General features: G+C 40.8%; 1 protein-coding gene and 2 long non-coding RNA genes across 4 annotated transcripts in view; 2 read left to right on the top strand and 1 right to left on the bottom strand.

The window, feature by feature from the left end:
* The window catches only part of LOC309332553, a 73075-nt gene that overhangs the window by 47427 nt on the left and 704 nt on the right, over positions 1-24944 (top strand). The gene's annotated exons all lie outside the window — the stretch shown is intronic.
* On the top strand, positions 656-24699 carry RAD23B (RAD23 homolog B, nucleotide excision repair protein). 2 transcript variants are annotated; one of them, XM_081845375.1, is made up of 10 exons: positions 656-922; positions 8542-8623; positions 10838-10917; positions 13499-13776; positions 14838-14893; positions 16103-16230; positions 19497-19650; positions 20858-20985; positions 21255-21443; positions 23364-24699. In XM_081845375.1, the coding sequence occupies exons 1-10, from the start codon at positions 857-859 to the stop codon at positions 23475-23477; spliced, it is 1275 nt and encodes a 424-aa protein (XP_081701501.1). In that variant the 5' UTR covers positions 656-856; the 3' UTR covers positions 23478-24699. The 2 variants fall into 2 exon arrangements, with proteins under 2 accessions (XP_081701501.1, XP_081701502.1); XM_081845376.1 differs by having other exon boundaries at positions 657-922; positions 21273-21443.
* Positions 24284-24944, bottom strand: part of LOC309332623 — a 194495-nt gene continuing 193834 nt past the window's right edge. The window contains exon 2 of the long non-coding RNA XR_014152255.1: positions 24284-24863. This is a non-coding gene — a long non-coding RNA (uncharacterized lncRNA). The remainder of the gene's footprint in view (positions 24864-24944) is intronic.

The following is a 24944-nucleotide window of genomic DNA, read 5'->3' as shown; positions in this document are numbered from 1 at the left end:
AACCGCCCTGGGATCTTGGGATGAAGGGGTTATTTACAAATTTAATGAATAATAATGCCGATAAATAAACCAACCTAAATAATACACGACCAAAACGAATTGTTTCCACACAAACCACCACAAGATCTACAATAAAGATACGGGGGGGGGGAACCCTCAATCCCCAACGAAACCACTAAGTAACACCCCCTCGCCCCCAGTGATGGAAAACTCGCTTCCCCTCCCCCCGCGTCCATTTATCCCGCCTCTTCCCGCCTTCGGCCCTCGATCCCCGCCTTGCAACTGTTCCTCCCTCTGCTTCGGTTCCGCCCGGCCTTCGCCACTCGCGCATACGCATGCGCAGCCCATCCACCCTTTCAAAAAAGAGAAGGGCGGAAACAAACAAACACGCACGTACGCCTCCCCCCCCCCTTTACACATGCGCGCTCCCTCGCGCCTTCCTTTCCTCTTATCGAGGGAGGGGGTTCCGTGGCGGAAGGTGCCTTTCGTCATCGCTGTCATCATGGCGTCGGCGGCCGCAGCAGCAGCTGGGCCGCGAGCCGAGCGCGAGGATCCCTGTCAACGCCTCCTTGGGCCGCGCGTGCGCAATGGCCCGCCTGAGCGCGAGAGAGCGGCGGAGGGGAACGTTTCCTTTTCCTCCTAAGCTCCGCCCACAACTCCTCCTTCCCTTCCCCCCCTCCCCCGACTTTCACCCACCATAGCCCGAGCCAGCCTAGGCCGGAGCGGTGACTGGAGGACCCAGGGGGAGCTCCCGCCGCCGCCGCCGCCGCCGCCAGCAGTAGCACCACCACCACCACCTTCCCTGAGGGAGCCTGCGGGGGTCGGCTTCGCCGCGGCCTACAGCTCAGCTGCCGCCATGCAGATCACCCTGAAGACGCTGCAGCAGCAAACCTTCAAGATAGACATCGACCCTGAGGAGACGGTGCGGCCTGAGGGAGCGGGAGAGCCGAGCTGGTGGGCTAGGCCCAGGCCTGGGGTTGGGGTTGGGCGGCGCGGCGGGGTCTGAGGGGAAGGTTCGGCTGACAGGAGGCGTGGGGTGGCGAGGAGCGAGCGGGAGCCCCGTTTCGAGGCCTCCTTCGAGGCGGTTTCCCTCAGAAGTTGCGGTAGGGGAAAGTTAGAGGGAGGGAGGCCGGGAAACCGGGCTGCTTGGTTTTTATTGGGGGGAGGGAGGGAAGAATCCATGGCGCGGGCTGGTGGTGGTCGGGAGGCCTCGGGGCCCCTCCGGCGGGACGGAGCCGAGCCAGGCTGCAGGTTCCGTTCCCCGGCGAGGCCTTTGACGCAGGCTCCGTTGCAAGGCGGGGAAGGGGATGTGCCTCCTCCTCCGCCGACCCCCCTCCAGGCCTGGGAAGGAGGCGACTCCCCTTGCAATCTATACTCGATGCCCGTCCAGCTTGTATATCTGCCGTGCAGTGGGCTCCAGCGGCGGTTGGAGGGGCAGAGCGGGGGCTGGGGGGTGGCTCTGGCGGCGTCCTCGAGCGGGGCTTTGCCATGACTGTGCATTATTTCGCTTCGCATGAGGAAGGGGCGTGTGCGAGTTGGGTGCCTGCTGGCTTGCCTGGCTGCCCGCGCGCGCGCGCTCCCGCCCTCTGGGTATGCAGCGGGAAAAAAGGCCCGTGTCCGTGAGAGGTGGGCAGCGAGAAGGTATGCTAAGGCGGGTTTTTTTTGGGGGGGGGGGTTCTTCCTGAAGGTTAAATTTTTCCCGCTTGTGCAGCGATCCGTGCTTTTCCTGTTTTGGGTTGAATCAGAAAAGGACGCGCTACGCATGGAAGTGTAGACTGCAAGGGAGTTGTTTCTTTTATATATATATAAAAGATATATATATATATATATATATCTATCTATCTATCTCTGTGTCTCTTAAAGTTTATGCTCGGTTGCTAAACTGGTGTGCCTAGTGCTGGAGAAAATAGGGCGATGCAGGCTCCTCCATAGACTGCTCCAAATGGTTATTCCAAGCCAAAGCCTCATTGCATTATAAGTAGGTAGCAGAGGAGCAATCTTTGCACTCGCATATTAAAATACTTCTTGAGGCAGTGTGATGTAAGTGTTGGGAGGTGTGTTTTTCCTCTCCCTGGTGTGAGCTGTATTGATTTGTCTCTTCAGAAAGGTGATTAGGAAGCAGGAATGTTGTTCTGTTGTTGGTTAATAATGGCACTTTCTGCAGCCTCGGTGAGCTGAATGCTGAGCCTTTTTGAGAAAATGGGGAAAGGTATATAGACATGTTACACTTTGTGACATTTGAGCTATAAGTGGTCAATGAAAGTGAACCTATATTGTCACACAATTTTTTTTAAAAAATGTTGCTCCCTTCACATTAGTATGTGAGGGGTAGACACAACACCCTTAATATTCTGCACTGAGCTGCACTCTGTGTCTTTCCACTCCTCTTTCCAGAGTTCTTGTCTCTCACTGTGGTACTTCATCACAGAAAGCACACTTTCTGAAAACTTGTAAGAAAGGAAGTTGTATAGAATTCCATTAGAAACTTGACCCTTTAAAAGCTTAATGTTTTCCTTGCATACCATAAATTACAGAGAATCTAGACAAGAAGGTAGATGTTACAAGTCATTCCTTAAAATTGCAAAATGTGCAGGAAACAAATAATTTTGAAGACATTGTTTTGATGTATTTTCCTTGGACTGTACCAGACCTTTCCTTCCTTTCCTATCCCCACAAACAAATCAACAACCGTCTTTCCTCCAGAGGGTCTTTCAGTCCTCTGGAGAAGATTTTGTAGATGGTGGGGCTAGGAAAGAGAGAACCATAGGAAAGGGAAGTCTCATGGGCACTGGTAGAAGTCTGTTCCGCATGCAGACTAACAAAACTGGGTGTTGTTCTGAGAGTGCAGTTTTCAGCTTTAGTAGTGTATTTTGTGTCAAAACTATCTTGAAACCTTTCTTGGTATACATCTATAACCATGTATCTATAGATAGGTTAAGTAAGCTTATAAAATAACCTAAACTGTAGAACAACTGGTAGGTCTGCTTTAAAATGTTTCTTCATGCCAGATTTTAAAAATTATGATTAGATGCCCCTTTCTGAAGTAATATAGAATATGGCTGTCTGTCATGAAGGATGGTTCTGCTTCATATTTGCTAAAATGCTTCCCCAACCAACTGGGTGCTTGTATAATAGTTACTATTACACCTTCCTGAAGCCACCCTATAGCCTTACATTTGCAGATTTATTACCAAAGAAGGTGGTGGCGGCACTGGTGGGAAGTTGGGACAAATCTGGCATACCTGTAGCTATGAAAGCTTTTTCCATAGACAGTGTTGATTTTGGATGTAGCAGTTCTGTTCTTGGCTTTGCAAGCCAAATGGATGAATCAGTAAGATCTCAGAACTGTTGTAATCCTTGTGCTTGGAAGGTAGAAAATGTATAAACATTGCTTTGGAGTATGGGGAATGATGTATTTTTGATCTTCAGTCATCATGAACTCCCTGGTTGTCTTTAGGCAAGCTACTATCTCAACCTCAAATATTTTGTTTGTCTACTTTGGGGATCATATTGTGCTATTGTATGAAGTTGTTAGGATTATTAGGATCAATGGAGAGTACTTTGAACAGTTAATGTTTCTATTGTACTTTTTCAAATTGATGTTTATATGGAGGAGAAATTATGTGTATGTATTGTGTGGACTAATTTCAGTCACCAAGAAAAAGTACTGATGGGAGTTAGGATTCTTGCAAAATCTGGAGGATCACAGGTTCCCCATCCTAGGATCACTAGGTCTCATTCTTCTGTAATATGAGGATAATGCTGAACTACATTACAGAATTGTTGTAAGGATGACATGGTTATATGTTAAGTACTCATGGGACTAAACAAGTAAATACTGTTTGGGTAAACAGTGTCCTTGAATTATTGGTACTCACCACTTCTAGCATTGCTTAAACTTTATCTGAAGCCTTGGGAATGCCAAATGTACACCGAAGATGTGGACTAAAAATCATAACAATAGTATACAAACCCCTGGTTTGGGCAGGTGGGGGGTGGGGAGCAGTTCAACTGAGCAACATGGTGCTAAGGCTAAAAACGTTTCACCACACTGCAGTACTGGAACCATTGGCATTTAAAGGTTGATTGTTTGAATGTTTTCTGCTGGTCTGTAGATTGCTGCAGGCTTCACCTCTATGATCTCTTTTGCATTCCGTATTTAGAAGTGTATCTTTGGAAAATGCCATTTTGATGAGCTGTAGATTTCAGTAAATATGAAAGATACGCCAGTAGTTTATTGCCTACTTCATGGCTTTTTTTTGGAGTCGTTCAGTGGTTCTGTGTTCAGCTAAGGAAAACACAAGGTGGATACAGTTTTACTTAGTAACTTTGTATGTTTAAGCCAAGGCTGGTGATAGCCAATTGCCTGGTAGTCTGTGTTGAGCAATTTGTCATTCATATAATTTCATAAAAATCCTCACGGCAAGGAGCACTCTCAAGAGCTCTTTTGTTTTAAAGGGTGATAGATGCATTTCCTGGGGTTCTGATGCTTGCTTCACAACCATCAAATAGAGTTTTATATAATAAATGCAAATAGTAAACACATTATAACAAAAGATGTTCAACACATTGAAATCAAGCTTTATCTTCTAATTTGATGTGCACTAAACTTCTAGCATGAAGGAGGAACCCCATGTAAATAAGAAGTGTCCAGCCCTCTGCTTGATTATTTTCCTCGTTCTCTAATTTATCTGTCTCAGACTTGAAAGCCACATTAAAGGTAAAAAGGTAAAGGTAAAGGACCCCTGGATGGTTAAGTTCCGTCAAAGGCAACTTTGGGATGCAGTGCTCATCTCACTTTCAGGCCGAGGGAGCCGGCGTTTGTCCACAGTTTTCCGGGTCATGACTAAACCACTTCTGGTGCAACGGAACACTGTGACAGAAACCAGAGTACACGGAAACGCCATTTACCTTTGCACCACAGCGGTACTTATTTACCTACTTGCACTGGTGAGCTTTCGAACTGCTAGGTTAGCAGAAGCTGGGACAGAGCTATGGGAGCTCACCCCATCACATGGATTCGAATTGCCAAACCTTCTGATCGGCAAGCCCAGAGGCTCAGTGGTTTAGACCACGGTACCATCCACGTCCCTCAGTGAATCACCTCATTCACTGTGGGGAGGATACACCTTGCTACTCCAGCAGATTATGTCATCGCTTGCTCCTATTCAGTGATGTATTTACCCCTTAACTGTAGCACAGCACACAGGTGCTAAAATAGTGTTGAGAAGTACCTTCTTCAAAATGTCAAGATAAGGGGTGTGTTACTGACCACAAGGAGTTAGTAAAGGGAAACAGGCAACACTGCTCACCGGCCAATGTCCTGCCCTTCATAACTTGCAGTTCTTTTAGCCAGCAAATACATTTTCTGGAAACTGGACAACTCATGAAATTGTTCAGGGTAAATGTTAAGGAATCTAATGTTGGTGCTCTGTTCAGTTGTATTCTGCATTGTATCTAGGCTTTTTTATTTGTTACCAACCAGTATTAGAAACTCAGATATATAAGCTAATAGCCAAATGACACCTAGATTTGCACCTAGGTTTTGGTCGCCACAATGCACTGTCTAGTCAACTCCCCTCCCACGGTGAACATCAAATAAAAGAAGCTACCACTGCTCTTTAGTAAACATAAGATTGCAGCCTTAGTAAATGAAAATCTTTGTAGAATGAATGGATCTGCAAAATCTTTTCCTGACTGTTATTTTTATCTCAAAACTATGGGACAGTTTTACTTTTTCAGGGAATAGACTTATGCATGGCAATTCAGATGGTATTCAGATCACTTTCAGCAGTGTTCATTTACAAGTCTTTGTTTTCTTCATTTGTGCTTCTACAGTCCTTTCAGGGACATGTTCTTTCCAGAGGCAGCTTCTAAGTATTTAGCACCCAAATTACAGAAATTACAAACATGCAGCATTGTAGTTAGGTGATCATGGTTTTGAACAAAGGTAGGGATGATGCTGGAACAAAGATAGCTAAAAGTATATGCTTGGCAGTTGTTCATCATTTTCTTTCTGGCAAAACCATGAGTGATTATGCAGTAAAGTTCTTAACTTGTGCAGAATGGAAAATATATTTGAATTGGCTCAGTGTAAAGTTGAACTTTCAGGTTTTTCATCCCATATTGTTAATTGTTTGTTGGTCTCTGGTACATTGTACCTTCTTTTACTTTGATGACTTCGTGAATTCTGATTTGATCCATGCCTCTTGGCATGGATTGAAATTTAGTTTTAAGTATTTCTGAATACGCTGAAGCAGTTCTCTGTTAAGTTTTGAGAGAATGTTTTAAAATACTCGTTTAAACCATTAAATTTGAATACTAATATTTATTTGGATTACAATAATTGCAGATTAATGTGGAAATATGTTGGAACAGAACTGTCGGTGAGCATCTGTGAAAGTTACTAGGACTGGAGATGGACTCATCCATCCTTGGTACTAAGCCTACTGCATGCACTAATCTGGACCCCCACCCATCTAAAATATGAGATCAGCAAGTAAATTGGATGGCAGAAGGAAAGGGGTAAAATTCCTATTGCCTGGCAATACAAGATTCTCAGGCATGCTGCCATGAAGTATAAGGGTGTAAAGTCATCAATGGCATTCCTGAAAGATCTTCTCTTCTCATATCCCCACTCCCTAGGCAGATTGACAGTCAAATTAAAACTCTTCCTGGTCATGGCATTTTTGCTATTGTCAGCGCGTTCTACATGCTACTGAATGAATATGCTTTTGTCATGGGAAGGGAAATTGCATCAGACTTATTAATAAAGATCTGGACTTAAATTAAAGGCAGTCTCTTCCTTATAGAAAGACAGTGCTGTCTAGTTAACTCTTAATGCTGATGCGTACTTCTGGCACTATTTCTGCCTATGCATTCCTGTGACCAAAGGACAACATGCTGCATTAAATAGACTTGTTATAAGCTCAGTTCTTTAAGTTAATACTGTGGAATCTTTGGACCTTCATGTGGTGTAAATTCAGACACAAAATTGTACCAAAAAGCTTAAATACACACAAAAAATGTACTGGTATTTTTTTTATCTCCTGTTGTCTGATTTTATTGTGTTATCTTCTTAATTGAGTTGTGGGCGTTGATCTCTTGCAAATGTTATTGACCACTTCAGGCATTTTTTGTGAAGAGGCAGGGTATATATATTCACTTTTAGTAGTGACCAGTACACAGTCAAGAGCTCCAAACTAATGCACAGAGTTTTGTGGTTCTTGAAACATAATTGCCATCTTGAATTCTCAGATTTTCATCCTTGATCACTAAAATAGCATTAAGGATCTGACACTTGGCAAAAGAAAGATAAGAACACTGAAACTGAGAGAGCATGCCACATCACACTCTTCTGGACTGCAACATAGATTCATAAAATGAATCTATGAAAAGGGGTGGATGTTGATAGCAAAGTATATCTGGCCAAACTTTTAGCACATGCTTCATCCCTCTAACTCAGCCTTTCTCAACCTTGGGTCCCCAGATGTTTTTGGGCTACAACTCCCATCATCCCTGACCACTGGTCCTGTGAGCTAGGGATTATGTGAACTGTAGGCCGAAAACATCTGATGACCTGCCCACCTGTCAAATTTGGCTCATGATTCTGGTCTGTGGAGCCAAAAAGGTTCTCTACCGCTAGACTAGAGTTTTAGGTTTGCATGTGGGAAACAAATTCCTATTCAATTTTGCTGAGTAGCTTAATTTGCCTTGCAGAATTTTTAGGGTAAAGTGAGACCCTGAGCAGAAGGGTGGGGGTACAAATGTGATTAACTTAATCTGTGTCCTATGGGCTGAACGTTTTGAAAGTTTAAACTGAAGTGTTGAGCATAGGTGTGTATTTAATGTTTGGATTACATGTAATCTTTTCAATTGACAGAATTATCTAATTGTTGAAGAATTACTAATACAGAAAATGCTTCCAGCAGAGCAGGAATGGACACCTATGGCTCTCTAAGATGTCTCTAGTTTCCAATCATCCCTGGCCATTGGCCATGCTGACTGGGGCTGATGGGAGTTGTATTTCCTCAGCATATAGAAAGCCACAAGTTCCCCATATGCAATAGAGGAAACAAAACTTTGTACAGTGGTGCCTCGCAAGACGAAATTAATCCGTTCCGTGAGTCTCTTCGTATAGCGTTTTTTTCGTCTTGCGAAGCAAGCCCATTGACGGATTAGCGGTTTAGCGGCCTTTAGCGGCTTATCAGCTTAGCGGATCAGCTGATAAGTGGCTTAGCTGCTTAGAAAAAGGGGGGGGGGGAGGAAAAAAACCCGCAGGAACTCGCAAGACATTTTCGTCTTGCGAAGCAAGCCCATAGGGAAATTCGTTTTGCGAAGCACCTCCAAAACGGAAAACCCATTCGTCTAGCGGGTTTTCCGTCTTGCGAGGCTTTCGTCTTGCGGGGCACCACTGTATCACAGACAAAGAATGTTGCCATCACAAGTGTCCTAATGTTTATATTTTTATATATGCATATATTTGAAAACACTGTTCATAAGATTTCTAACTAAACTTTCTAACTAAACTGTTTGTTGTAGGTGAAAGCGTTGAAAGAGAAGATTGAATCAGAAAAGGGGAAAGATGCTTTTCCAGTAGCAGGCCAAAAATTAATATATGCAGGTAATGTTTTTGCACATAGAAATTATTTCTAGGTGTTACTGTAAGAGGAACAAAAAAAGTTGGCAGGTCACACTCCATCTAGCTGACAAGAGAAGCTTTTCAATCTTATTGGGGAGGGATTTAGGCACATACTTAACTCTCTCCTTACTACCAGTGAGGCTTAATAAATGCTTAATTTTGGGCTTGATCACACCCAAAGAAACCAAGAATTAATCTCTTGGTAATATATGGAATTGATAGAAGAATTCTCCTTGACCATTCTTTTCCCAGAAGAAAGAATTTGTATATGGCTAGGAATTCAGCTTCCTTTTGGACTTAACTTATTTTGTATCTGATGTTTCAGCTAAATTAAAATAATCTACAGCATGGGTAGGCAAACTAAGGCCCAGGGGCCGGATCCGGCCCAATCGCCTTCTAAATCCAGCCCGCGGACGGTCCAGCATGTTTTTACATGAGTAAAATGTGTCCTTTTATTTTAAATGCATCTCTGGGTTATTTGTGGGGCATAGGAATTTGTTCATCCCCCCTCCCCCCCCAAAAATATAGTCCGGCCCCCCACAAGGTCTAAGGGACAGTGGACCGGCCCCCTGCTAAAAAAGTTTGCTGGCCCCTGATCTACGGCATTTATATAGCATATTCCAACAAAGCACTTAACGTACATAATCTCAATTACCTACCCTTACAACAAGCTGTCGCTAATTGATAGTAGGATATAAACACTGAAGGGGATAAATGGAACAATTTATGGACAAAAGCACAATATAAACCTCTGCCACCAACTACTACAGAAGATTCACTTTAAATTGTTGCATGGATATTTAACACCAAGATGTATCTTATATCAAGCCCAATAGCTTAGTTATATTGGAGAGGATGCCAAATTATAGATACATACCAACAGATGCGGTGGGAGTTACAGAAGTTTTTAATCTCACATTAAAGAAACATGAACAAGCCCATTAATTTAATAAGTTTTTTAGAACTGACTCAAATTTCCTTACTGCCATAGCTAAAAAAATGGAACAATAGTGTTTTCTCAGGTGGAAACAGATTGGAAGGAACTCAGTTCTGCACTAAGGCAAGCTTTGCCATCAGTACACGCATTTCAACTCTCCAGAGAGCATCCCTACTCTCCTCCTGCACGCTATTCTGGAGGTTCTCCTGTGTGTGCCCCTGAGCCAGTTTCTAGGAGCGGGGGGAAGCCTTGTTGCACAAGTGGAAGTCCTTGTGCAGGACTTCCATTGATGGGACTCCGAAGGTGAATCCTGCCCTGAGATAGGGAGGGGTTCGCTTCTGTGTAGGGAACAGCCCTAATTTCTGTGTATCTACTTGACAATGAAGAGATATGTTTCTGCCTATCACATTAGCAGTTGCTTGCTGTTAACTTATTATTTAGCAATATTGTAGCTACAGTACAGACGACTGCCAGAAAGTGAGAAGTGGCTGTCCTTTAAAGAATCCCTCCTTTTGTGAGTCACTGGCTAAAAATGCCTGGTGTGTATTTGGGCTAGCTTAGTGTACTAGACTGACTTAATTAGGTAAAAAAAATTGCTTCCCCTCTTCAATATTCAAAATCAATTAAGCTGGAAAAAGTTCTTCTGTAGACTAGTTAAATTGTTAGAGCAAATGAAGGTTACATTGTAAACAAGCAATGGGACTCAGGCGAAATTCAATACAAGGTGGATTTTTTTGAATGACTGCTTATACAGAAACTAAGAAAGTCAGTGAATGAACATAGCATGAAAAAGGATGACTAGGAGCTACACTGTGTTTCCTTAACTTGCAGCATGGAGAACTTAAATGTTTTATCACCCCATAGTAGCCAAGAAAAGTGACACACATGGAGACATTGGATAGAATCATTTGTCTGGAGGTTGCAGACAAGTGACTACATGTGCTGCTACCTTAGCTACCATATTTTTCCGTGTATAAGACTAGGTTTTCCCCCTAAAAAATAATGTCAAAAATTAGGGGGCGTCTTATACTCTAGGCCATCTCCCCCCATTTTCTTAAATCTGAGTCCCCCAAAATAGGGGGTGTCTTATACATGGGGGTGTCTTATAGACGAAAAAATATGGCATATCCTTAGCTAAATGACTATCGCCATTTGACTCCATCTTTAGATTTCTACACAGAGTGAACACAATGCAATTGCATTTATGGGATCATGTTAAATGTGAAGAAAAACTAACATGAATGACTTTAATTTTCTAGGTAAAATTCTTAATGATGATACTGCTCTTAAAGAATACAAAATCGATGAAAAGAACTTTGTGGTGGTTATGGTGACAAAAGTAAGTCTCAGTGTAATCAGTAATATTCTGGCATGGGTGGCAGGGGGTTGCTCTTAAATTGTTCTCTATTGACTTGTAATATAAGAAAACAGGCTGTTGGTAAATTTTATCCTGAGGTTTTCTAGTTTTGTAATATATTAAGAGAACATTCAGCACTATAATAACAGGAAAAAAAAGAATGTTGAAATGTATACTATAAAGGTTTGTGAGAATTTATTTGCTGTGAAGTGCATGTAGCAGTGGTGAATATATTTTTCGAAAATGTAGAAGTAGCTAAATTTTACTTCTAAACTCAAGAGTTTATATTCTCTTCTCTCTCACATCTCTTGGAATTTATTGGATCCAGGCTATTTATATATCTGTTGAAAAATACACTTGGTTTAACATACACCTTTATCTAAATTACTGTTAAGTGTGATTTTTCATTATCTCAAATACTGGTATCCTAGACAATTCTGATCAGATCCTCCCCTGTTTGTCAGATTAAATTAGAGCAGATAGTAGATGGGCAGCTGACATAACTAAAAACTGTCCATCTTTGAGACACATTCTCTATGTATTACAATTGACTGCATGATGAAACTATATTTTGATGTTAAGGTTATGGTGGGATGTGTTGAAAATTGTCAGGTTAAAAATGATCTGCCTTGCTAGCCTTTTTCCACCTGATTTTGGAGGTTGGGTCCTTGACTGACTCCAGCTACAAAAGCTGAGGCTGCTGAACAGACACTTGGATTAGGGCGGGGGTTGTCAACCTGGTCCCTACCGCCCACTAGAATCCACTAGGATTCTAGGTGGGCGGTAGGGGGTTCTATGGCACAAGCTGAATCCTCCTTCCATTGAGCACTGGTGGGCGGTAAGGAAATTTTACCATCAAGAAAGATGCATTAGTGGGCGGTAGGTATAAAAAGGTTGACTACCCCTGGGTCAGGGTATAGTTTAGGGTTTTTTGTTGCAATTGTTGATATTAATCTTTTGGCATCTCTGTTTTGTTGCTTGAGTAGTTTTGTTATTTTGTAATTATGTAAATGATATGTTGTAAGCTGCCTGGAGCATAATTTTAAGTATGGTAAGGCGGCCTACAAATCTTGATGATGATGAAATAGAGCAACGTGCATTTTGTTGCTTGATTGGTAACAGTCTTTTTTTTTTTCAGTTTGTCTTTCTGAGATTCTGGCCTCCTCAAGGCCACTAAAAATAGCAGTGAATTAAACCCATAACCAGACCTTGGTGGCCATATTATCTGTGTCTATTTGAACATATTGATGACTGATGGTTTTCAACAATGGTTAAACAGAATTTTGCTGAATTGCTTTTCAAATGACCTGATTGTGTCCCTGCTGCAAAAAGGTTTTCTTTACTGGCAGGCATTTAGCTTACTGTATAGATCTATTCAGGGATGGTTTGATTGTTAACCCTTTCTGCATTGATTTGTCCTGCTTTGTAAACCCCACAAATACGTCCAGTAAAAATTGTATGGTGCTGGAAGATTCAGATCAGATTGGTTAGCTCACACCATCACTATTTGTAGATGCTCTGAAACATACTCAATATACTTTCAGTAGAAGTTTGGTAGTGAAAGGCCAGCTGTCTTTCATGGGAAAATACCTGCCACCACTGATCTTCACATTGTAGAAATGCCCAAAAAGTTTGAAATAAAGTCAACAGTTCTTGGAACACAGTTTGAAAACTACTGTTCTGGTAGAAACAGCATAACCATATGTATGTGATTGGGTATAAATTATATTTCTAGAATAACAGCACAGTTGTTTTAAGAATGTTGAAAAGAATACACTTAGGGTATTGCATGACACATGCAGTAATACCAAGTGACACAAAATGTGCACGGTGGTTTTCTAGCCATAAAGGGTTATAGCCGGCTAAGTTTTAATCTGTGTCGACCCACTGAAGTTAATGGATCTAAATTTACTCATTCTCATTAATTTCAGTTGGTCTAATCTGAGTAAGACTAGTATGGGCCACAACCTGTAATGAATATTTCTATTCAAATACAGTGGTACCTCGGATTACAGACACTTCAGGTTACAGACGCTTCAGGTTACATACTCCGCTAAGCCAGAAGTAGTACCTCAGGTTAAGAACTTTGCTTCAGGATGAGAACAGAAATCGTGCGGCGGCAGCAGGAGGCCCCATTAGCTAAAGTGGGACCTCAGGTTAAGAACAGTTTCAGGTTAAGAACAGACCTCCAGAACGAATTAAGTTCGTAACCCAAGGTACCATTGTACATCACAGGTCGTTTCATCACTTTGCATTGACCACATCATTGCAGTTTTAGTAATTCCAAGGGGCTACTGTTGTGTGTAATATCTTTCATGTACAATGGCTGCTTTTGCCATGCTAATGCAAACCCATCAGATTTATTTTGGACTCTTACATATGCTCATGAGAAGCTAACACTGCAACAGGCATATGGAGTGATATAAATCAGTATTTGTGTGGTGGATGTAACTTCCAAGATGAGCCCTGAGAGGTGTATGAAAACGGCCAATCACTGGTGCATGCTAAAAATGAAAAAGGATGGCTTGTGAATTTGATTCATTTAGATTTCTTCGTTTTATAGCCCAAAGCAGCTGCTGCTCCAGCTCCATCCCCAACTACAACCCAGCAGTCAAATGATACCACCACTACTGTTAGTTCTTCTACGATACCTGCTGCAGCCCCCAAACCTACACCTGTTCCAGCTTCTGCCCCTGCACCAGTTTCAGCACCTGCACCAGCTGCCCCGACACCAGCTGCAGTGGCTTGTGAACCTGTGCCTGTAAGTGCTCCTGTAGAAGAGAAACCAGCAGATAAACCAGTAGAGACACCAGCTGCCACTAGCCCAACATCTACAGACAGGTATGAGCAGATTATTAGAAACCAGAGTCTTATTTATTATCACCACTTATACTAAATTTGGCACTAGGACTTCTTGAAGGGCATCAAAATTGCTGAAAAAGAGAAATATTAATTTTTAATCCTCCTACATGCTTCCTTCCAAAAATCCTGTTTTATTTTTTAAAAAACCAATGCTTCAGTATAGAGCACCAATGCATTTTTATCTTGTACAAGTCTTTTTACTAACTTCTGAAAATGGTTAATATGCCATGAATAATAATAATAATAATAATAATAATAATAATAATAATAATAATATTTATACCCCGCCCATCTGGCTGGGTTTCCAGTTGAGTTACTGTGTGAAGTTGTTAATATGGTGTTAACTTTGAGCTTTTATATATGTTTGTTATTAGAACTTATACAACAGTAGCTTGCAAGTATACTTGTTCAAGGTGATTCTGCAATAATTACAATATGGCAATGTAGCTTTTCCACAGGATGAACTAAAAACAGTAGATTTAGCCATGTTCTAGTTTTTTTAAGTATTTCACTAAGGTGCAAGTTGATAGGTTGTTAAACATTTCCATTTCCTCCCCTGAAAAGTGATTAAATGATGCACCAAAGGAAGCTACTTGGAAACTGGGCATGAACATCTGTTCAGTCAGTTTCAGCAAACAATGAATCAGTCTGAGAGTTGGTAAAATTTGTGCGCATTTGAAGCTTGACCCTTGGTCAGATGTCGGTAGACTACAGCTACTGAATGTGCCACTTGCATTATTTTGTACTTTACCCTCATATCCCTGGTTGAATTTCTGTTGTGAGCAATTAAGCCAATACCTGTAATGGTGGGTGCTAGTCTGTATTTTTCATAATCCAGTTTGTGTCTCCATGGATTGCAACTACTGTGGGAAAGGAAGTTTGGACAACTTCTACTAGCAGCATTTTGTTTGGGTAAAAACAGATGTATATGTTGCAGACAAGCCATTTTTGATTATTCATAAGCAAAATTATATAAGCCCCTTGAACTCTAAGCCGCATGAGCCTTTTTAAAGGAAATGAGTGGTTTTTGTTCGTTACAGTACCACAGGTGATACTTTGCGATCCAATCTCTTTGAGGATGCTACAAGTGCACTTGGTAAGTATTTTCTGATAGTTGTTTGAGTGCCTCTTCTATGAAAGACTCGCAAAAAGCACCGCTTGCACCCTACTTCAGACATTAGTGTTGTAATTCAAAAAATGTGACACTTGGAAATGTCAGGGTTAGTGAATATTTTAATATGGCAAGTGAGTTTATCTGCAGAGAACAATCTCCATTCTTATTATACAATAAGGGAGGGAGGGAGGGAGACAAACTTTACTTGCACCTCCTGGTTTCACTATCTTGCCTTTCTTAAATCTGTGTCAAAAGCACATGCTCCAAATTAATTGCAAGCCATATAATTCAGCAGTCCAAGTTTACAGCTATTAACGTTGGTAGTTTTACAAGAGGATAGATTTCTGAGGGGGAGTTGGAGGGAGACAGTATTTCCCCAGTATTAACTACATTTGGACTTGTTTTCAACCATAGGGACAAAGACATTTGTAAAACTTAAGGGGTAAATACGAGTTGTCTGCTGCCAAGATGGCAACTCTAGAAATGTAGAATAATATATATCCAATTTCATTTTGATGTGTTCAATGGGAATTGCCGAATTGATCAATTTTATTAATTAAGTTCTTACTTTGCTTAGCCAATTACTTACAGGGAAGTTCTGATTGTAAGGTGTTGAGGGTTGCTAGGGTAGGGGAATGAGTAGGATCAGTAGGGGGGGATCTGATGATAGAGAGCTTATTGTTGGTACTGAAAGCCACCCAGAGTGGTTGGGGCAACCCAGTCAGATGCAGAGGGTATAATTAGTACATTATTCTTAATAAATTATTACTACTTTTCTAAAACTTTGTTATCTATGTTGTTAAGAAGTACTTCTGGAAAAATGAGGGCCTTGTCTGCTTTATGTATTGAAGATTGCTGCATAGAATCCTGTTGTAATGTGGATCCACCTCCACCTCTCTCTCCCCACCCCTCTCTAACAGTATTGGCTAATAATTCTCAATTACAGTTGGTCACTTGAATAGCTTTTGCATTAAGCTTGACACTTCAAAAGTAAAAAAACCCAAACTGATCGGCATCTGTCTAGGAAAAACACTTTCTAGCCTTGTACATCAAATGGCTTTCTTAAGCCAGACGTTGTTATAATTAATTAATGACTGCAGCAAGGAATGGATATTTTTGACACCTTTCCTCTACCTTCTTTAAATCTGCATGTTTCTTTCATCTTAATCTTTGCTCCTCTGTTCTTCCTAGTAACAGGTCAGTCCTATGAAAATATGGTGACTGAGATCATGTCGATGGGCTATGAGAGAGAGCAAGTAATTGCTGCACTGAGAGCCAGCTTCAACAATCCTGATAGAGCAGTGGAGTATCTTCTGATGGTGAGCATGTTCTCTTGATATTCATAATTTCTTGTTATGCCTTCTGCAACCGACTTTGGGTGTGACACAGTGATTAACAGAAAGAAAAACCAAAGGTTGGGAGGTGAATAAAAACTGAAAATAAAACATTATAGCTGACCTATTATCTTTCATTCTGCTGTTAAAACAAATGTAATTTTCAGCCATAATCCAAATGATTTCAGCTCTCCTCTTTACTGTTTTAAAAAATGTGTAGCCTTTTTGATCTGCAAGAAAGAAGGATGCTTTGGAAATGGCAAATATATGAGAAATGTGTTTGGATCCAGAAAGAAGTGTGTGAAAAAAGTATGTCTTTTATGTTCAGGCAGATCTGGCAAGCCAATCTTGATATGGTCCAATAAAACCAGTCTACTCTCTCTGACCTTTAACGAAAGCAAGTTCCTTCACAGGGATCTTCATCTCCTTAGGGCATGTACAGATAATGTGAGCTTCCTTTTTGCAACCAACATTGGCAGGGCACTTCTTACATCCTCAGTGCTTTGTTCTCTTAGCAGTAGCCCATACCTCATAACATCTCAGAGTTGGGAGTTCAGAGGGCAACAACTCTCTGCCAGTTCCAATTAGGTTGCTCATATGTGTGAATGTCCCTAGTCTTGTTCTCTGTTTAGAAGCCATTGTAGGTCAATCCCCACTGGTTAGGATGGTGGTAGCACAGACGCGCAAGCAATTTTTATCCCACAGATGAAGATTCTTCAACCTGTGAAAGAAAGAAATATAGCTGCTGCTCAAATTAGTGAATGCTATATATGTGTGTGTGTGATTGTAATATACAGTTTAATATAAAATATGTATAACATATAAATATTAAAATAATATTAATTTATAACATAACTGCAAGTACTTGGCAATCATTTTTAATGATTTTTATGTGATTTTACACACATTTTTTACAAAAACTATTAATAGGGCAAGTTTAAAATTATTGAAAATTATACAAAACATTTAAAATATTCAATATTTCTTACGCAAAATTAAATTATATTAATTTAACCATAATATCTTTTGAATTCCCAAGTCATTTTACAGCTTTTTAACACCGCTCATTTTTGGAATTGGAAAGTTGAAAAATTCAACACTCCCTGATTGACCATGCTGATGGCATTTGGAGTCAAAAAACCCCCAAAGGGCTCCAGGTTCCCTATCCTGAGAATATGTAAAGGTGACTTCTGAAACGTGGTGCATTTCTTTTACTATAAAGTGTACACGTTGGCTCCAGAAGCCATTGCCCACTCCTGAACCATCTATTGCAAAATCATTTGTAAAGTTCCCTACCTGCAATATATTGGTGACCTTGGCATTGCAAAATATCTGAGTATTTAATACATAAAATGGTTGGACAAGGTTTCCTAATCATTTATGGGAGACTATTTGTAAGTTGTCTGCTTCTACTAATTCAGCTGTTTCAATCTTAAGTTCACCCCTGGTTAAGTAACGTTCATACATTTCATCCCCTTTGTGTCAGTTCTAGATAGTAAATGTTATAACCCATTTTTGTATAGATTACTTTGTTTTAGTCACGTCAAGCGGAGCAGAATTGCTTAGGTGGAAAGCTAAGTCGCTGCTTGTTTAGCTGTGGTCATGCGTCTTCGAGAAGAGGCTTGCTAAGTTTTCAGTTAACTATAAAGAAGTGCAAATTACTTTAATGGAGCGGAGAAACGGAAGCACAAACTCTTTAGAATGAAAATGCTCATTGTGTAAATGAATAATACTGAAGAAGATATGCTTGCTAGTTGCTTCCATTCTAGTTTGAGTGTTAGCAACTCCAGCCCTTTTGTTCTTTTATGGGGGCAAAAAACTTCAGCTGGGATCTGGGTCTATCAGACTTTCAGATTTGTGTATCATAGGCATTGTGTATCGTTGCTGCATCTTAATTTCTGTACACAATAAAACATTTGTTTATTTAGCTTAGGTCTGCTGGCTGTTATTTACCTGAACTTCTTTGGTGTGGCATTGATTAGCTTTGTGTTCCTACTTCGGTGATTTTGGTCTTGGTTTGTCTTTGCACACTTTTCTGAAAAGGCAGGTTTGGCTTAAAATGTGAAAAGCAACCTCAGTTGCCAAAACAATCCCTGCAACAGCCAAGCTTCACACTGATTGTTTTTGCATGGCAGAAGGTTTTTAGCATAAAACAGGAAAGCTGCAAATCCTTGCCTCTGCTGGGCCATCCACCAGCCTTTGGGACCTAGATAGCTATGCCAACCTGCCCTCCCACCTGTATAATTGACAATTAGATTGTGGATGAGGTTGCCTGACCTGGGATACATCACAAAGACTTGGGTGGATTAGCTGCCCAGGTCTGACCTCTTCCAGCTGTGCTCCGTCAGGTACTTAGTGCAACACCAGCATAGATTGGAAGAATTAGAGTGTGGCTGTCACTTACATTACTTTATATTAATCAGAAAAGCCTTTATACTTGGGCTACAGTTTCAAGGGTTTGTACCTGACACCAGATCATAGTCAGAACATGGCTCCTCTTGGTGTCCTCTTACTGCCCACCCAGCTGACTGAGGCAGTCTAGGGTTTGGTATTGGAGAACATCAATGTTCAGTCTGAGACTGCCTTAGTTAACCTCAGTTTCAAAAATCTGTTGCCAAGAAGTGTGAGGCTTTGTGAGAAGAACAGGCCCAAATCGCCCTTTGGTTCAGGGTATTAGTTGAACAATTCTTCATATCTTGGACACAGGTTTTCCTTTATTAAAACCAAGATCCCTTTAGTTGGAATTGGATGTAACATTCGTAGTATTTTTCAAAGCCCCCAGATTCTGGAAGCAAGTCCTCTGACCTTCAATTGAAGCTCTCTGCATGCAGATCTGCTTGTTGTTTTAAAATATGGCCTGTCTCAAATGGTGCAAGAAGTTGGAGGTAGAGGGGGAACAGTTTCGGAGAAGTGGAATTTTATCCAGCGCTTGATTTGGACTTGTATGTCGCCTTGTATTTCACCTATTACAGCGAATGCTGATGATCTTTGACAAACATTGAGTGTCTGACAACTTGGGAATATACTGGTGATAGTTTACAGTCGCCTAAATGTGACTCCATTAATTCACTTGTGTATTTCCAAGAAGTGGCCAAATATATGTCCTATTTTAAGCCACTAACAAAAAATATGACTGTGGACTTCACTGGAACATAAACACTTTGCCATTGCCCAGCAGCGCTTTACACACTATGCCTGTTTGGAAGGCTTGTTAATTCTGATTTCTTTTAACATGACTGTGCTCATTTTAGGGTATCCCAGGAGACAGAGAGAGTCAAGGAATGGCTGATCCCCCTCAAGCAGCCAGCACAGTTGCTTCTCCATCTTCAGCAACAGCAGCAGCGGCTGCAGCAGCAGCTGCAGCAGCAACTACCACAACCACAACTACTACTAGTTCTACAGGAGGTAAGGTTTCCATACTCTAAAAGTTCTGCACAAATCCATTGGATGGTTCAATTTGGATAACGTGGTTGTATGCACATTCCTTCCCTGTGACTGCTTCCCTTAAGACCTGGAACTTTCTGACTTGTGTTTTTTCCATAGTACATGTCTGTTGGAGCAACTAACTGCCCTCAGTAGTTTCTGTTGCAGTCTGTCTTGGAAGTCAGTTCTATGCAGACTGATTAATAAATCTTTTTTCACTTGGTAATAACTGGTAAAATACAACTGACCACCAACATGTATCTGAAATGTTGAATTTTTGGGGTGTGGGTGTGTGGAAAGCAAATACTTGATGCCATTTGGAATGAGCTAAAATGAACTTATTACTGCAGAGGTTCAGCCATTATTAATACATTGCTTTGCAGGCTTTCAATGTACGTTGAAAATTTCGCACTTCAAAATTAGGTGCCTCCTCGCTCCTAAAACTATTCCAGCAGTGTGTGTGCTGCTGCTTTCTTGGATTTGTGATTTTGAGGTTAAAATAAGGCTCAAGTAACTTAGCCATCTCATAAAAATGACTTACTAATTTTTGTAGCGAAAAGGTAGCGATAAATAGAAATAAATGCCTATATTATGGGAGATTCAGGTAGGCAGTAAAAAATGAATAATATATGTGATAGCAAAAACTTGATTTGTCACTTGCTCACTTTTCAGCCTCTCTAAAACAAATATCAATTACCGGTACTTAGAATATACATTTTATGCTCTAGAGTGAGCTTTATAGTGGTTTTTCTACATCACGACAAAAGTATTAAAAGTTTTGATAAAATTCATTGCTCTACTTTGGATTTTGTAGGGCCTGATGCCTGACCGTTGGTCTGATTTTTGTTTATAAGTCAATTTTTTAAAAAAACAAAACGCCCTTGTACACCAGACAGTAAGCATGGTGCTCACAAGAAAAATTAGCAATTTGCTCTGTCATGCACCTCAGGCAAGAAACTGAGGAATTATTTTAATCTCTTTCTTGTCACTGAGTAAGAAAGTTCTAAGCCTTGGGAGTTAAAGACATGTCAACCCTATATGATTCAGGGCATCATACCTGTTGAAAAAGGCTTTTCGGCGGGAGGACAACAACTCCCATGATATTCCATGGTAAAATATTTAATAAATATTTATTTTATATGTATGCATAGATATATAAAAAATCTACCCACACCTTTTCCCTTTTCAGGACACCCACTTGAATTTTTACGAAACCAGCCTCAGTTCCAGCAGATGAGGCAAATTATTCAGCAGAATCCATCTCTTCTGCCTGCATTGCTACAGCAAATAGGGCGGGAAAATCCTCAATTATTGCAGGTGACTTTTAAAACATTTTGGGTTGTCTCTGTGTTTTCAGGTGGTTTATTTATATGCATGGGGAGAGGGAGGCAGTAAAGTTGATGAGGCACATTAACTTCAGTTAACTTTTTAAAATTTAAAGCATGCATAAATATATCATTGTAAGGCACTCCTGATTATTACTTGTCGGCATTTTTGATTGCATTATTAGTACAAACAGAAGTGGTTGTGCTTAAGGCTATTGGTAGGAATGAATATGCTTTATTTCAGTGTATTGTTTGCTTTTGTCCTCCCATGCACCACAGCAAATAAGCCAACACCAAGAACATTTTATTCAGATGTTAAATGAACCTGTTCAGGAGTCTGGTCAAGGGGGCGGTGGCAGCGGTGGCGGAGGAGGAAGCGTAGCTGAAGCTGGAAGCCGTCACATGAATTACATTCAAGTAACACCTCAGGAAAAAGAAGCTATAGAAAGAGTGAGTGCAGCATTTTTGTCTCTGTGTTCTTGAAGTAGAGAATAGCTTCCTGTTCTCTGTTACCATACCTTCTATTTCCAAAGTTGAGAGCAGGAGTATATAGCCAAAGTGGCGTCATTTTGTGCACTTATATGACACTGTGGTTATCTAGGTCTGGTAGAAGATCCTGGTAGCGTGCATCAAGCCAGCATGGTCTTCCTGTTGGTTGAAAAAGTATAGTGAATCCTTCACTCTAGAAGACCACTGGTGGTATTTAGTATACAGGTGGATGTGTCTTAAGGGCTAGTCCAGAGCTTTCCAAACATTAGTGTGTCAGCAGCAGTGTGTAGGAGTGTCGTGAACGCTGTCCGCACTCTTCTGGGGCTAGAAAGGGGTTAGTTTAACCTCCACTTTGCTAGCAAAACTGAAATACTACATTGCAAAATGGTGCATATCTAAAAAGTGTGTCACCAACATGAAAGCTTGGAAAGCTCTGGGCTAGTCTATTGGTAACTGCATCTCACCAGGGTCGGTGATGGGTCTTTAGATGATTAGGTGAGTTGCAGGTTGAAAGCTTACATGTAGTCATTCCCAGCTGCTTCTGCTCACCTGACATTGCTGTGAAGCGGCCAGAACATGCAATTGACTCACATTGAAGCTACAGCCTGAATGGATGCAGACTGTTCCTGAAGATGTAGCATCTTGCAAGTAGAACTCTGGACAAGGGAGTTATGGATACAGCAGTTATGGAAAGTAGTGATCTTGGTTGGAACTGTGCCTGATCCAAAGTCCCTAAGGTGGAAAAGGAGCCTTCCTTGACTGGGCAGGTGTTCCTAGTGAGAGTGATAACGTTTGCCTGGGTCTGTTCAGCTAGCATTGATTGATAAGATTGATGCCACAGGCCAGGAGTTGCATTTCTCCTACTTAAAAGGGAGGCTGCCAACTTACCATATGGCATCATCCTGGATTTTATTCCTGAGCTCTTGTTGAACTTCTTCAAGGCATTTATTTTCTCCCTGCCCTGGATGGCGAAGTGGTAGTAACCTTACTGACATATCTCAAGACAGCCAGGTGAAAATGGCATCTTTCCTAAACTCTTGCTTGAGTCCAGTACTGATGTCGTGAGATAAAAAAAAAATCTATGAAAACTGCAACTTCCTCACCTGATCTGAATTCTGCTCTTCTTACTCTTGGATGCTGTCAGTGAAGATTTGAGGGGTGCCATGGATTACACATCCTGTAATTCCATATTATACAATGGCAGACCATCCAGAGTCTTCACTACTGATCAGTCCATCCTTTACTCTGTCAGTTGTGCCTCAAAATTGATCTCAAGAACTTTATTGTGGGTATGTCAAGCCTGCCTCAAAAAAGCATTTGTACAGCATGTATGTACAAAGACCAAGTTGTCAAAACCAAGTTGGTTATTGTTCTTTGGGGTGGGGGAGATTGTGAAAGCATCTGACTTCATGGCACCATGTGGATTGCAAATTGGGTGTTTGTACAGAAGGTACTAATTAACTTGTAGGCATGAGGTGCAAATTGTAGGCAGTCGTTTCTTATGGGCAGTATTGATTAGCGATTGAAAGGTCACAGAGGTTTTTTCCTCCTCCAGGACTGTATTGCTGTGCTATAAGGAGTTTGAACTTGTTAACCTTTCTGGTGTTACATTGCTTAATTTACCTATGTGAACATTTTTCTTTTATTTATTTCAACAATTGCTGTGTATTTTAGTAATAATAGTGATAGTAGTAACTGAAGCTGCCTGCTTTTTGTGGGAGGAGTGGGAAAGGGAAGGGGACCTGTTGCTAGGTAGAGTAGGAGCAAGTTATTTGGACAAAGTGCCAGCAAATGGCAGCAGAATTGTCTACCTGGAATTTATGCTCAACAAGGAGGCTTGTGCCTGAAATGTGAATTCTAATATCTTTTTCCATCCTACAGTTAAAGGCGCTAGGATTTCCTGAAGGACTTGTGATACAAGCGTATTTTGCATGTGAGAAGAATGAAAACTTGGCAGCCAACTTCCTTCTACAACAGAACTTTGATGAAGATTGAAAGGGAGAGACTTTTAAAATCTCACACATCACACCAGTGCATTACACTTACTGTTCACTGGATTGTCTGGGATACTTGGGCTCATATCCATGATACTTTGTGTAAGGTTGGGGGGAGGGAGAGAAAATATTGAAAGGACACAAGGAAAGACAAGCACATCTGCTGTAAATTGGCAGGTGTAGCAGATCAAAGTGTAAAATACTATACAACCAAAAACCAGCTTTTTTGCAGATACTTAGTTCCTTTCTTCTATAAATTGTAAGTTCATGCCCCCTCCCCCAGGTTTTCACTCTTTTAGTGTACTAGCTCCCAAAACTAGTGTGGTGCCCTGCTTTATTTCTTTTTAATTAACATTGGTCTTGGAGATAGCAAAGGCTACCTAGAATCAACAGTCTGTATTTCATAATAACACTGGATAACGGCTTCATAAATTTAAGGAAAAAATATATTTGAATAAACGTTAAAATATGCCAAAAATGTAGGTGGTGGGTTTTTTTGCTGCTTCAGAAGTATCGTAATTACTGCAAGAGGCCCATTATTTCACATGAAGTGCTGGATTAAAAATTCAAATTAAACCACTCATTGTTTTAGATTATTGATCACTGATTTTTGAGGTATGTTCTTTTCCCTGCCCCCTTCCTTTCATAATAAATGGAGAGGCTATATACACAAAGCTAAACTTAGACCTTTTTTCTTTTTGGGCAAATACTACAAGTTAACTGAATTACTGCTTACTTCAATGTTGGGTTACAGTAAAGTTTGTTTTTTTAAAAAATGAACAACCATTGCATGTTTTGGGTTTGATGTATCCCTTTTTGTGAATTGAGCACTTTTTTATTGCCAATGAAGAAAATGTAAACTCTCCATCTTTGTGAAAGTATTTATGAAGAAATCAGATTCCATCCTACCTATATTTTGTTCAAAGTGAAATTGATCAATGAATACAGCTGCAAGTATTTCAAAACTAGGTGTCTTAAATGCTTGTAATCTTATAGTTTCAATCTCTGGGACTCTAAAGGCTATCGTCATTGTATTGCTTTAAAAAGGACTGTAATGTTCCAGTAACTTGCCTTCTCTTCTGTTTTAAAAGCATTGTGAAAATATTTTGCTCTTGAAGAGATGTTCAGAACATGGGAAAATAGATGAACAATCAAGTTATTGGATCCCTAAAGATTATGCACACACACCCTTTACTTCCTATTAAAAGTAACATCTAATTGTATGATTTTGAGTGTTTTTCTTACTGACAAAGAGATACTTTCTGTATGTTTGATTATCCTGAAGTGGTTCTGTATAGTCGTCTCTCCCCCCCCCCCCCCAAATTACTGCTTGAAAATACAGTGGTACCTTGGGTTACATACGCTTCAGGTTACAGACTCTGCTAACCTCCGCTACCTCGGGTTAATAACTTTGCTTCAGGATGAGAACAGAAATTGTGCTCCATCGGCTCAGCAGCAGTGGGAGGCC

The sequence above is a fragment of the Podarcis erhardii genome, assembly GCF_964252035.2.
Source record: "Podarcis erhardii genome assembly, chromosome: 17".
Classification (NCBI taxonomy): Eukaryota; Metazoa; Chordata; class Lepidosauria; order Squamata; family Lacertidae; genus Podarcis; species Podarcis erhardii.
This window is presented reverse-complemented; position numbering and strand designations above follow the sequence as displayed.